Genomic DNA, 11,004 nt, shown 5'->3' with positions numbered 1-11,004 from the left:
GATATGGTCAAAATCGGTCATAGGTGGTCAAAATCGGTCCCAGGCGGTCAAAATCTGACTAATCGGTCCATGTTTTACAGCCCATTAAACACAAAATTTGACCCATTTTTGAATCTGGCCCATTGTTTTACAGCCCAAATATTACTTATAAGCCTATTTTAACATTTAATTTTAGGTATTTTAACATTTAACCTCCTCTATCTTTCACTAGTTTAGATATGGTTCCTAAACTTTTAAATTTATTAATAAAAAGTATAAAGTTATCTCCATAACTTGTAAATTTATTAATAAAAAGTATAAAGTTATCTATATATATAAAAAAATTGTAAAATTATACTTAAAAAGTCCAATCCGATTAATCCCGATTAATCCCTGTTAATCCCGATTAATCCCTAGGCGGTACCTCACTACCCGACTAGCGCCTAGCGCCTTCTACAACATTGACTATATTACATTTTATTATGAAAAAAGGTTAATTTTACATAATTTAAAATTTAAGTAATTACAATATTCAATTCAATAAAAATAAGTATTTTATTCTTTTTAATTTGAGTAAAGTACTCTAATAGTTTTTTTTCCTCTTAATTTAAAAAAAATTATGTTATGTGGGTACATATCATTAAGTATTTACATAGCATTACACAGTTACATAACATGTTATATTCAGAACAATTATAACATTACGTGATTTTGTATACACGACGTGCAGACCATGCACTCCCGACTATGCACTCCCCTTATACTATATTATAATATTTGAGAACGGGATTGTCTTTTTACAATAATTTTAAGAGTTTAAAGAGGCATAATTGTCTTTAATGAATTTTACTACCTTAATTATCTTTTACAAACATGCCAATTATCCGATTAAGTACAAAAAGGTAACTAAATAATATTGGTATTTGTTAGACCGTCCGTAATGGGTGGTATATACCGCAGGAAACAATGTTGGCGCCCCATAGCGCCCGGCTACACCGTTACGGCCAGCGCTATGGGTAAGTTTTTTGCCTCCCCGCTAGGGCTGTAAACGAGCCGAGTCGAACCAAGCTCGACCCAACTCGAGCTCGGCTTGAACTCGATTCGAGCCGGCTCGGCTCAAGCTCGAATTTCAAATCGAGCTGAGATTTGAGGCTCGAGCTTGACTCGATTAAAACTCAAGCTAGCTCGGCTCAGCTCGATCTAGCTCAAACTAACAAAGAACCACAAAATTTAGTACTTAAAAAGCCTAAAATTGAATCTCTTCAAAGACTAAGGACCATAATTACAATTTAATTTAACCAAATGGCTAAATATGCAAGTATAAATAGTTAGCTCACTTTGTACAATGTATTTACCTTCTTTTATAGGGGAGATACTCCCTTAGTTTTTTGTCTTTTGAGCGATGTGGGACAAAAAAATGAAGGATGTAAACCTTATCGAGCCGGCTCACGAGCTCACGAGCCGAGCCAAGCCAAACTCGAGCTCGGCTCGTTTAATAACCGAGTCGGGCCAAGCTGGCTCGTTTACAACCGAGTCAATTTCGAGCCGAGCTTTTTGCGAACTTTTTCCGAGCGAGCTGCGAGCCACGAGTTTTTTAAACACCCCTACTCCCCGCTATGTATATCATGGCGTTGCCATTCCTTCCCCACTCACACACATATATACATACATATATATAAAGCCCCATACATATATAACCTCATAACCCTTCTTTCTTATGCAATTGTCATTTGTCATATAACCTCACACTATGGAGCTTTACCACTACACATAAACTTAAACTACAACCTCAATTTTATAGTTATTACAATTAGTAACGAATTTAGAAATCAAATTATGTAAACATTAAAATTTATATGGTACCTTACCAATTAATTGTTCAAAGTACTTTACGTGTGTCTGTGTTAGTATGTTATGTTCCCCGTCATATCGCACAGACACATAAATTAATAAAATAATCAGATAGATTCTAAAGAAAATGAGTAAACTGCTAAAATGATTCCCGAGGTTTGGTCACTTTTGCCACTTTAGTCCAAAACTCAAACCTTTTGAATCTGGGTCCCTGTGGTTTCAATTTTGTTGTCATTTTCATCCAAAGCAAAATCTGGTCAGATTTTTTCAGTTAATATCCATCTTTTTTTTTTGTTTCTTTCCTTCTTTTTAATGAAGGACAAAATGGTTAGATTTTTTTAATTTGTTATAATAAAACGTTAAAAGACCATTTTCCATTCATTAAAAGGGAGGAAAAAGACAAAAAACTGAATGTTAACTGAAAAATCTGACCATATTTTAATTTTGGATAAAAACTGTAACAAAATTGAAATCACAAATTCAAATTTTAGAATAAAGTCGCATGATAAAAACGAATTAAAATGGTACAAAAAATGATATGTATATATGATGCATGCATGCATGCATGCATGAATAAAATAAAGTTGTGGCGGTTAGTTTATAGTTGTGAATGGCGAGCAATATGAGAAAAGGGGTGATGAAGAGAGAATGATGCTCCACCTCCGATGAACACGCCACACCCAAACACCAAAACCAGTCGATCAAACAAACCACCTTTCCTTAAATTTCCCGAATTTAGAGTTTGTGCTTTGGGTGTTGCCTCAATTGTTTTCCACATTTATTTAAGGGGGCATCTCTTCCCGCACCAGTTTCAGACCCGAATCTCCCTTCTGGGTCTCCCCAAAATCTGTCGAGTCCTTTGATGGGTTTTGGGGGCCAATTTAAATGGGTTGCATCAGCTCCAAACATGTTGCCAACTCCCCTCTTCCTCATTCTTCCCTAACCCTTGCTCATTCCTCTAAAAACAATCATGCTTCACCCGAAAAGATCAAAGACGAAACCCATGATTATGATGATAATGTCATCAGTAACCACGAGGATTCCGCCGACGATGATGTTCATTCCAACAACAAGCACTCCAAAAAGCCTTCGTTTACGTTTAGCTTACGATTTGGAAGGTCCACTGTAGCGGAACATGTTGCCGCTGGTTGGCCCGCCTGGCTTAGTGCCGTCGCGGGTGAAGCCATTGATGGCTGGATTCCTCTAAAATCCGATACCTTCGAGAGGTTCGAAAAGGTATACCATCATCATTGATTTGTTTGCGACTATGGGGCGGAACCATGGGGTCAAGAGGGTCCGCTGAATTCAACAGATTTTGTTGGATTTTTTTTAATATAAAATTCGATTTCTTTTAAAAAAGGTGGATTTCTAGTTATAACCGGTAGAAAAGATTCTCGACTAAAAAGTTCTAATTCCGCCACTAAGTAAACCACATGCACTGATTCATCTTTTTTCATGTAGATTGGACAAGGAACATACAGCAATGTGTACCGTGCACGCGATCATAAAACCGGTAAAATGATGGCCTTGAAAAAAGTGCGATTCGACAATTTCCAGCCAGAAAGTGTGAGATTTATGGCTCGTGAAATCACAATTCTTCGCAAGCTTGATCATCCAAACGTCATGAAACTGGAGGGCATAATTACGTCGCGGTTATCATCCAACATTTACCTTGTTTTCGAGTACATGGAACATGATCTTGCAGGCCTCATATCATCCCCTAACATCAGGTTCAATGACTCCCAGGTTTGCATCACCCATACACAATCTTAAACTTTCTTTCTCGACATGAAATGGTTTGTTATTCGAAAGATTTTGTGGGTGCAGATCAAATGCTACATTCGGCAGTTGTTGAAAGGAGTTGAGCACTTTCACTCACGAGGAATTCTTCATCGAGACATCAAAACATCAAACATTTTGGTGAATAACGAGGGTCAATTAAAGATAGGCGATTTTGGTCTGGCAAATTTTGTGTCCAGTAGACAACCATTGACTAGCCGTGTTGTAACATTATGGTATCGTCCTCCTGAGCTTTTCTTAGGTTCCACAACCTATGGAACATATGTCGATATGTGGAGTGTGGGTTGTGTTTTTGCTGAACTTTTCATCGGTAGACCGATTCTCAAGGGAAGAACAGAAGTTGAACAATTGCACAAAATATTCATGCTTTGCGGCACACCATCAAACGAGTATTGGAGTAACCCAACACTTCCTCTTGCAAAAATGTCGAAACCCCGACATGCATACCAGAGCTCTCTTCGTGAAAGGTGTAGAGAACTCCCAAAATCTGCTGTTAATTTACTCGACAATCTTCTTTCTGTAGAACCTGAGAAACGTGCGAGTGCAACATCTGCTCTTCAATCCGAGGTAACAATTGTTAATCACATGAATAGACGGTTGAGGAATCAAGACATATCATTTCCTTAAATGTGTTTCTTTATGTTTTGTTCATTTTCAGTATTTCTATACGAAACCTTATGCTTGTGATCCTGCAAGCTTGCCCCAGTACCCGCCCAGCAAGGAGATCGATGCAAAACTTCGTGAAGATGCACACAGGTGATTATTTCTTTTTTTATTCTTTTTTTGTTGTCAAATTGTGTTTTTAAAGATTTGTGACTCAGAGCGGAAGCATAAATAATACACAGAATTATCTTGACGTCAATCCGATATGATATTTAATGCCTAAAATATTATTACATCAAGCCCTGTTGGTAATCTAAATATACAATGAAAAAGATTCAAGCATTTTTACAATAAAAAAGAAATATATCTTACTATTGCTAGAACTGAGGAAAAATTGTCAACATCAGGGTTCTAGATGATGGGATTCAAGTCCAACACGTGATCCAGCCCGTTGAGACGCTTGCATTCATTAGTTAGGGCTCGTAACTCCAAATGTAGCCCAAAGTATACAATTTTTAAGCTGGCCCATTTTTAGTCTGTTTGCCTCTGTCGAGCTTCGTATCAAATTGTATGAGAATTAATGTAACTGATAAAACTTTCAGAAACAAACCTGATGGCAGACTTCGGGCATCTTTGACTTCAAGGAATCTGAGAAAAGGCCGAAGAACTTTGCTGGAACAAACAGAGGTTTAACACTTGATTATCACATAATCACTTTCAATCACGCACTAACTTCGTGTTCTTTGTGGTGGGCCAGGCACGCCGGAGTGCTTATTTTCATGGACCTGGATTAGCTGACAGTAATGACACATCATCGGATATTTCCCGAACCACAGATGTATCTCAAGCTGACACCGTTTGCACGCTGCCAGTATTGGCGACTACATCGGATGGGACCCTCGGGTGGTCAACAAAACGACGAAAACACGTCAGTTTTGTGACCCCAACAAGTCAAGATGTACGGTCAATAGAGCCGATTCTTGAGCAAAATACAACAAGTGATCAAGATTTACCATCTGTAAGCCATCCTTAGAGATTGAAATGAAAGATCCATTAACATATAAAATATTGAAAATATCAGTTATTAACTATTTTAACCAGCAGGTTCATCATCAAAAAGAAAGGATACGATATTCAGGACCTATGAGAATTCAACCACATAGAAACAATGTACGGCCAGGTGCTCCTAGATCACGCTTTTCACGAGGTACAAACAATTTCCTTTAGTTGAATCAAGAAACTAGGGGGCGTTTGGTTCGCAGGAATTCAAAGGAATTTAAGTGAATTGGAATTTGAATTCCATCTCTTAAGACGTTTGGTTCACATAATTTGATGGAATTGGAATCCTAATTCCAATTTTCATGTGTTTGGTTGACAATGGAATTGGAATTAGAATTAGGCATGAATTCCTTCGAATTCAAAATCATTCCTATATATGAAGGAATTAAAGTAAATTCATTGGAATCTTTGACCATTTCAACCCGTACCGTTTCGACCCATACTGGTTTTGATCCGAACCGTTTCGACGCGAACAGTTTTGACTCGTACCGTTTCGACGCGAACGGTGTCAACCCGTAACGTTTCAACGCGAACGTTTCGACCCAAACCATTTCGAATCGAACCGTTTCGACCCAAACCGTTTCGAATTTAACCGTTTTGATCCGAACCGTTTCGACAAGTACTGTTTCAAATCGAACCGCTTCGACCCGTACCGTTTTGACCCGAACTGGTGGTTGTGGGTGCCGGGGTGATGGATTCCAATTCATTTGACAACCAAACACAACAAAAATGGAATTGAGATTCCAATCCCAACAATTTCCAATTCCTTCAAATTCTAAATCCTATACAAATTTCAATTCCAATTCCAAATCATTCCGCGAACCAAACGCCCCCTAAAGGTTGGTTAATACTTAATAATGTGATTGTGGGTGTTTATTTGGGTCATAGATACAGAATTATGATACAAGTGTGCTTGGATGATTGTACTAAAGAATGAGGATAGGTAGGTAAAGAAGAGAAGAGAAGAGAAATGGAATTGAAGTAACATGCATGATGCATGGGAGAAATGCGAAGTGGAATACAAAGCACAAGTAAAGGCTTCTTTTAATTTAAGAAGGTTGATGAAACATAAAAGCTTGGTGCTGAAAATTTCACCTCTTGTCAACCCTTGGGTAATTATTTTTTGATTTTATTTGTATATTGTTGTGTTTTATATATTCATTTAGCCCTTAATGTAACTTATACTCGTTGTTGATAATATATTCCATTCTTCTTGAAATAAACAAAATTTATATACAAGTACATAATGATATGATATTAATCCAACTACATTGACAGAAGACATGACTGTGTCAGGGCAAATAAACATTGATTGTAAAGTGCAAATAAACATTTCTTAATTGTCTTAACAAGTATATTTTCACATTATGTAATCGATTAACTACTCTTTTTGAGTCGTTATCGAGTGAGCATTCTTTAGATAGATTATACTTTTGCAAGAATGATATTTGGTGTAAGGGTAGGCGGAAGACAAGGATGGGAGATTGGGAGAAAAAAATTGTGAAGGGTAAGAGGAGAGATTGGGATTCGTATATACTGTGTCTGTAGATGCCTTTGTTAAAGAACAAAGATCAGAATTTAAATCTTAATCGGTGAACAACAAAGGTGAGAATTTTGAACTGTTTAACCCGTTTTTTAATAAAATTGTAAAAATAAATTGTTATGTCATGTCTTGACTGGATATATTGGGTCAAAAGATAGAAGAGAATAAGCATCAGGTTTTATAATATAAACATAATCATTTTATATACATGTGTAGTTTTGTTTAAGAATAAAACAGGCCGTAAACGTGTCAACCCGTGAAAACGTGGGTTGAGTTAATAGAAGGGTGTTGGTTTTAATAGAGAGAGGAGGGGTTCGTAGTGTTGGGTATGATTACGAAAATACCCTTCTCTTTAGCGTCCAAGGTAACGTCAAATAAACGGAGGGACGCAAACAAAAAAGTAGGTAAAATACAGGGACTCAGCATGCGAGAATCTAGAAGGGGGGGACAAACAATGATTGCGCCCCTAAACCACAGGGACTCAAATTGCACTTTACTCTAGTTATTATATAATAATTTTAACGTTATTTTACTAATTTCGTGAAAATAACGTTAAAAGAGGGGGATGGTTAATCATGCATCATGTGGTGGCGTTGATAGCCGAAAGACAAAAGGGTACATGCACTAATGAGCCTTTGTCCTGATTGTTGAGTGTTATGCGCCTTGTGTCCAAGGCTTGATGCAAAACTACTATCGAGTCGGGGGTCTCACTGGAAGCAGTCTCTCTATTCCTACGGGGTAGAGGTAAGGCTGTCTACATCTTATCCCCCTCAGACCCTACCTTAGCTTTGCTATTGATGGGATTTACCGAGTATGATGATGATGAAAATAGTCAATTACTCTCCTAAGCACACAAGCATAACAGACATGAATCCTACATATAAGCATATGATGAATCCTACATCATCATACTCATTAAATTCCACCAATAGCAAAGCTAAGGTCGGATCTAAGAAGGGTAAGATGTAGACAACCTTACCTCTACCCTGTACGAATAAAGAGACTACTTCCAGTGAGACCCTGGCTCGATAGTAGTTTTACATCAAGCCTTGGACATAAGGCACATAACACTCAACATCGAGACAAAAGCCGATTAGTACATGTACCCTTTCGTCTTTCGGCTATCAACGCCACCACATGATGCAAGATTAACCGTCCGCCGTTTTTAACGTTATTTTCACGAAATTAGTAAAATAACGTTAAAATTAGTGCAATTTCACATTTGCCCTCGAGGGCCCACACGTATATACATTATATATGCACACCGCAAGCGGACGTTCGGTTACTATATCACACCAAAACTAAAATCATAAATCAAGCTATATTCTAATTGATATCAGATTGAAGTCCATTCCTCATGACAATGAATATACTGAATAACACAAGATCTTTTATTTAACCAAGTTGGAATGTTGCATATGTTAGATCTCAAAAGTCCAAATTAATGAACTGCTGAGTAGGAACTGACCTGCCAATTCCTACATAGGCATTTCATCGAGCACATTTGGTATGCATCCTTTCAATACAATACAGATAATTCCATTTAGTCAAAGATCTTCATAAGTTTAATCATTTACGATAAATAAAATATTGCAATGCAAAATGCAATAGAAAATCATAAAGAATACCTGGTTGGTGGCAGAAGACGGTGGCGCGGCGGCAGTGTCCGGCGGTGGTTTGCGTTCGGCGGTTCGTGCGGTGGTTCGTACGTACTCTCCGCACTTTCCTTTTCAAAAGAGTTAAATGCCATTTTAGTCCCTATGGTTTGGGTCATTTTGTCAATTTAGTTCAAAGGTTTCATTTTTAACCTATGGGTCCAAAAAGGTTTCACAGTTGCCATTTTAGTCCACTTGGATAACTTCATCCATTTTTTCTGTTAACGAGAAGGCCAATTCGGTCATTTTGTATATAATTCTGTTAACTAAAAGGGCAATTCAGCCATATAAAATGACCGAATTAGCCTTCTCGTTAACAGAAAAAATGGATGAAGTTAACCCAGTGGACTAAAATGGCAACTGTGAAACCTTTTTGGACCCACAGGTTAAAAATTAAACTTTTGGACTAAACTGGCAAAATGGGGTAAACCACAGGGACTAAATGGCATTTAACTCTTTTCAAAAAGTTTAATAATTAAATAAATAAATAATATCACTTTATTAAGAGTAAATTACAAGTTTTGTCCTTTATGTTTACATCAAATTTCAGGCGTTGTCCTTTAGCGCAAAAGATGACAGGCGGTGTCCTTTATCTTTCAAAATCTTGCACGTTTTGTCCTTTAGACCAAACACAGTTAGATTTTTTGGTTAAATCTGGTCATGTGCAAGGCACATGAGGGTATTATTGTAATTTCACCTTTCAAGGACTATTTTGTAAGATAAATTATATCAAGGGGCTATTCTGTATTAAACTTAAAAATAAAAAATATATAAAAACTCTGACTCTCTCTCTCTCTTGATCTGAGTTCATCCCTCTCTCTTCTCTCTCTCTCTAACAATAGGTTGGCCATCCACCATGGACCACCACCACCACCCCTCCCTCCCTCTTTCCCATCGCCACCATCAGCCTCCACACAACACCGCTACACCGACACACCACCACCATATCCCCGCCGTTCACTCTCTCTCTCTCTTAGACTTTACTCACCACCACCACCACCACCTCTCACCATCCCACAACCTTCATCGCCACCAGCCCCACCTACTGAACACCACCAATTCCACCACACCACCCAATGGTTGTAATTTACTCAAAAATCAAAGAGTTGTACCTATCAAAATCTTGGGCGATGATGTAGAGAAACTGAGCATAATTAGCCAGGAGAAGAGTGTTATCTGGTTCTTCAGATAAACCCATTTGATATAGAAGATCTGTTCTAAAATGGCTTTCTGATAACTTTTGCATTCACTGGAGAAACAAATCTTTGCATGGTGTGATGATCTAAAGCACTATTTCTGATCACATCCTGCATATCAACAGCTTCTTCCAAAATCGATTGCCATAAACCCGATTCCTCTTCCCGGGTCACCTGACCCGAAACCGACGGGTTTATCGTTGAGGCCGAGGAGGTTTCATCCGGAATAACCTTCCGGTGATGTCCGGCTGCCCCACTTTACATCTTGATAGGTACAACTCTTTGATTTTTGCAGATGGGGATTGCAAGTAGGGATCTGGGAAGATGAAGTAGGTGAAAAGAGGGCTTATTCTTTTAGCAACTTGTTTATTTGTAAATCTTTTTCCTTTTTTACATAACAATCCCTTGCTATAATTTTTTTATACAATAGTCCCTGAGGATGTAAAATGACAAGAGTGCCCTCATGTGCAAGGCACATGACCAGATTTAACCAATAAATCTAACTGGGTTTGGCCTAAAGCACAAAACGTGCAAGATTTTGAAAGATAAAGGACACCGCCTATCATCTTTTGCGCTAAAGGACAGCGCCTGAAATTTGATGTAAACATAAAGGACAAAACTTGTAATTTACTCCTTTATTAATTAGGCTAGATAGTTGTTATAGTTAGAATTTGTTTATGAAATAAAGAAAACCATTGAAGTTTTATAAAACAAGGAGGTCAAGGAGTCAAAGGACAAGTATAAGCAAACACGTTGGCGTTTAAGACTTTTGAAGTTGATGATAACTAGAATCAAGCACCCGGTGTTGCGACAATGGCGTAAAAGCATGCCAAATAGCATCAATCTTACACAATCGTCAGGGACCATCAACACTGAAATTGTGCCGTGTTAAAGCGAAGAAATAGACTGAAACGTAGAGCATTTAGAAAAATAAATAAGTCGATTTAGGGCTCATACGTTACGACGAACATGTCAAATGAGAAAAAATAGACATAAAAACATTGGACGTTGTGCCGTGATTATGAACGAAACGTAAAACCTTGAATCACACACGCACGTTGCGCTGTGTTAACTCGCAAAATTTAGTATGAAACGTAAAACGAAAACTTGGGAATGATGAAAAGTATAGGGGACCAAAGCTGAAAGTAAAAAAAATGTGAAGTTAAATTACAAAAGATTAAAAAAAATTGGGTTAAAAGTAAATAAGAAATCATTTTTGTGAGGTTAAAATTGTAAGAAACCGAAATATAAAGCATATAAAAAAATAACAAAGTCAATCAATGACTCATGTGTTGCGACGAACCTATGACATGAAAAA

General features: G+C 37.6%; 1 protein-coding gene across 2 annotated transcripts; it reads left to right on the top strand.

Moving 5' to 3' along the window:
• Positions 1-2,504: 2,504 nt before the first annotated feature.
• Positions 2,505-6,430, top strand: LOC110903897 (protein IMPAIRED IN BABA-INDUCED STERILITY 1). Of its 2 annotated transcripts, XM_022149691.2 has the most exons (8): positions 2,505-3,066; positions 3,292-3,576; positions 3,658-4,197; positions 4,289-4,386; positions 4,836-4,920; positions 4,991-5,251; positions 5,338-5,440; positions 6,181-6,430. In XM_022149691.2, exons 1-8 carry the CDS (start codon positions 2,716-2,718, stop codon positions 6,192-6,194), a joined length of 1,737 nt encoding a protein of 578 aa, XP_022005383.1. In that variant the 5' UTR covers positions 2,505-2,715; the 3' UTR covers positions 6,195-6,430. The 2 variants fall into 2 exon arrangements, with proteins under 2 accessions (XP_022005383.1, XP_035839212.1); XM_035983319.1 differs by lacking the exon at positions 6,181-6,430 and having other exon boundaries at positions 5,338-5,647.
• Positions 6,431-11,004: the final 4,574 nt, after the last annotated feature.

Source organism: Helianthus annuus, chromosome 14 (genome assembly GCF_002127325.2).
Source record: "Helianthus annuus cultivar XRQ/B chromosome 14, HanXRQr2.0-SUNRISE, whole genome shotgun sequence".
NCBI lineage: Eukaryota > Viridiplantae > Streptophyta > Magnoliopsida > Asterales > Asteraceae > Helianthus > Helianthus annuus.
The sequence above is the reverse complement of the archived record's forward strand: the minus strand, read 5'-3'. Positions and strand labels throughout refer to the sequence as shown.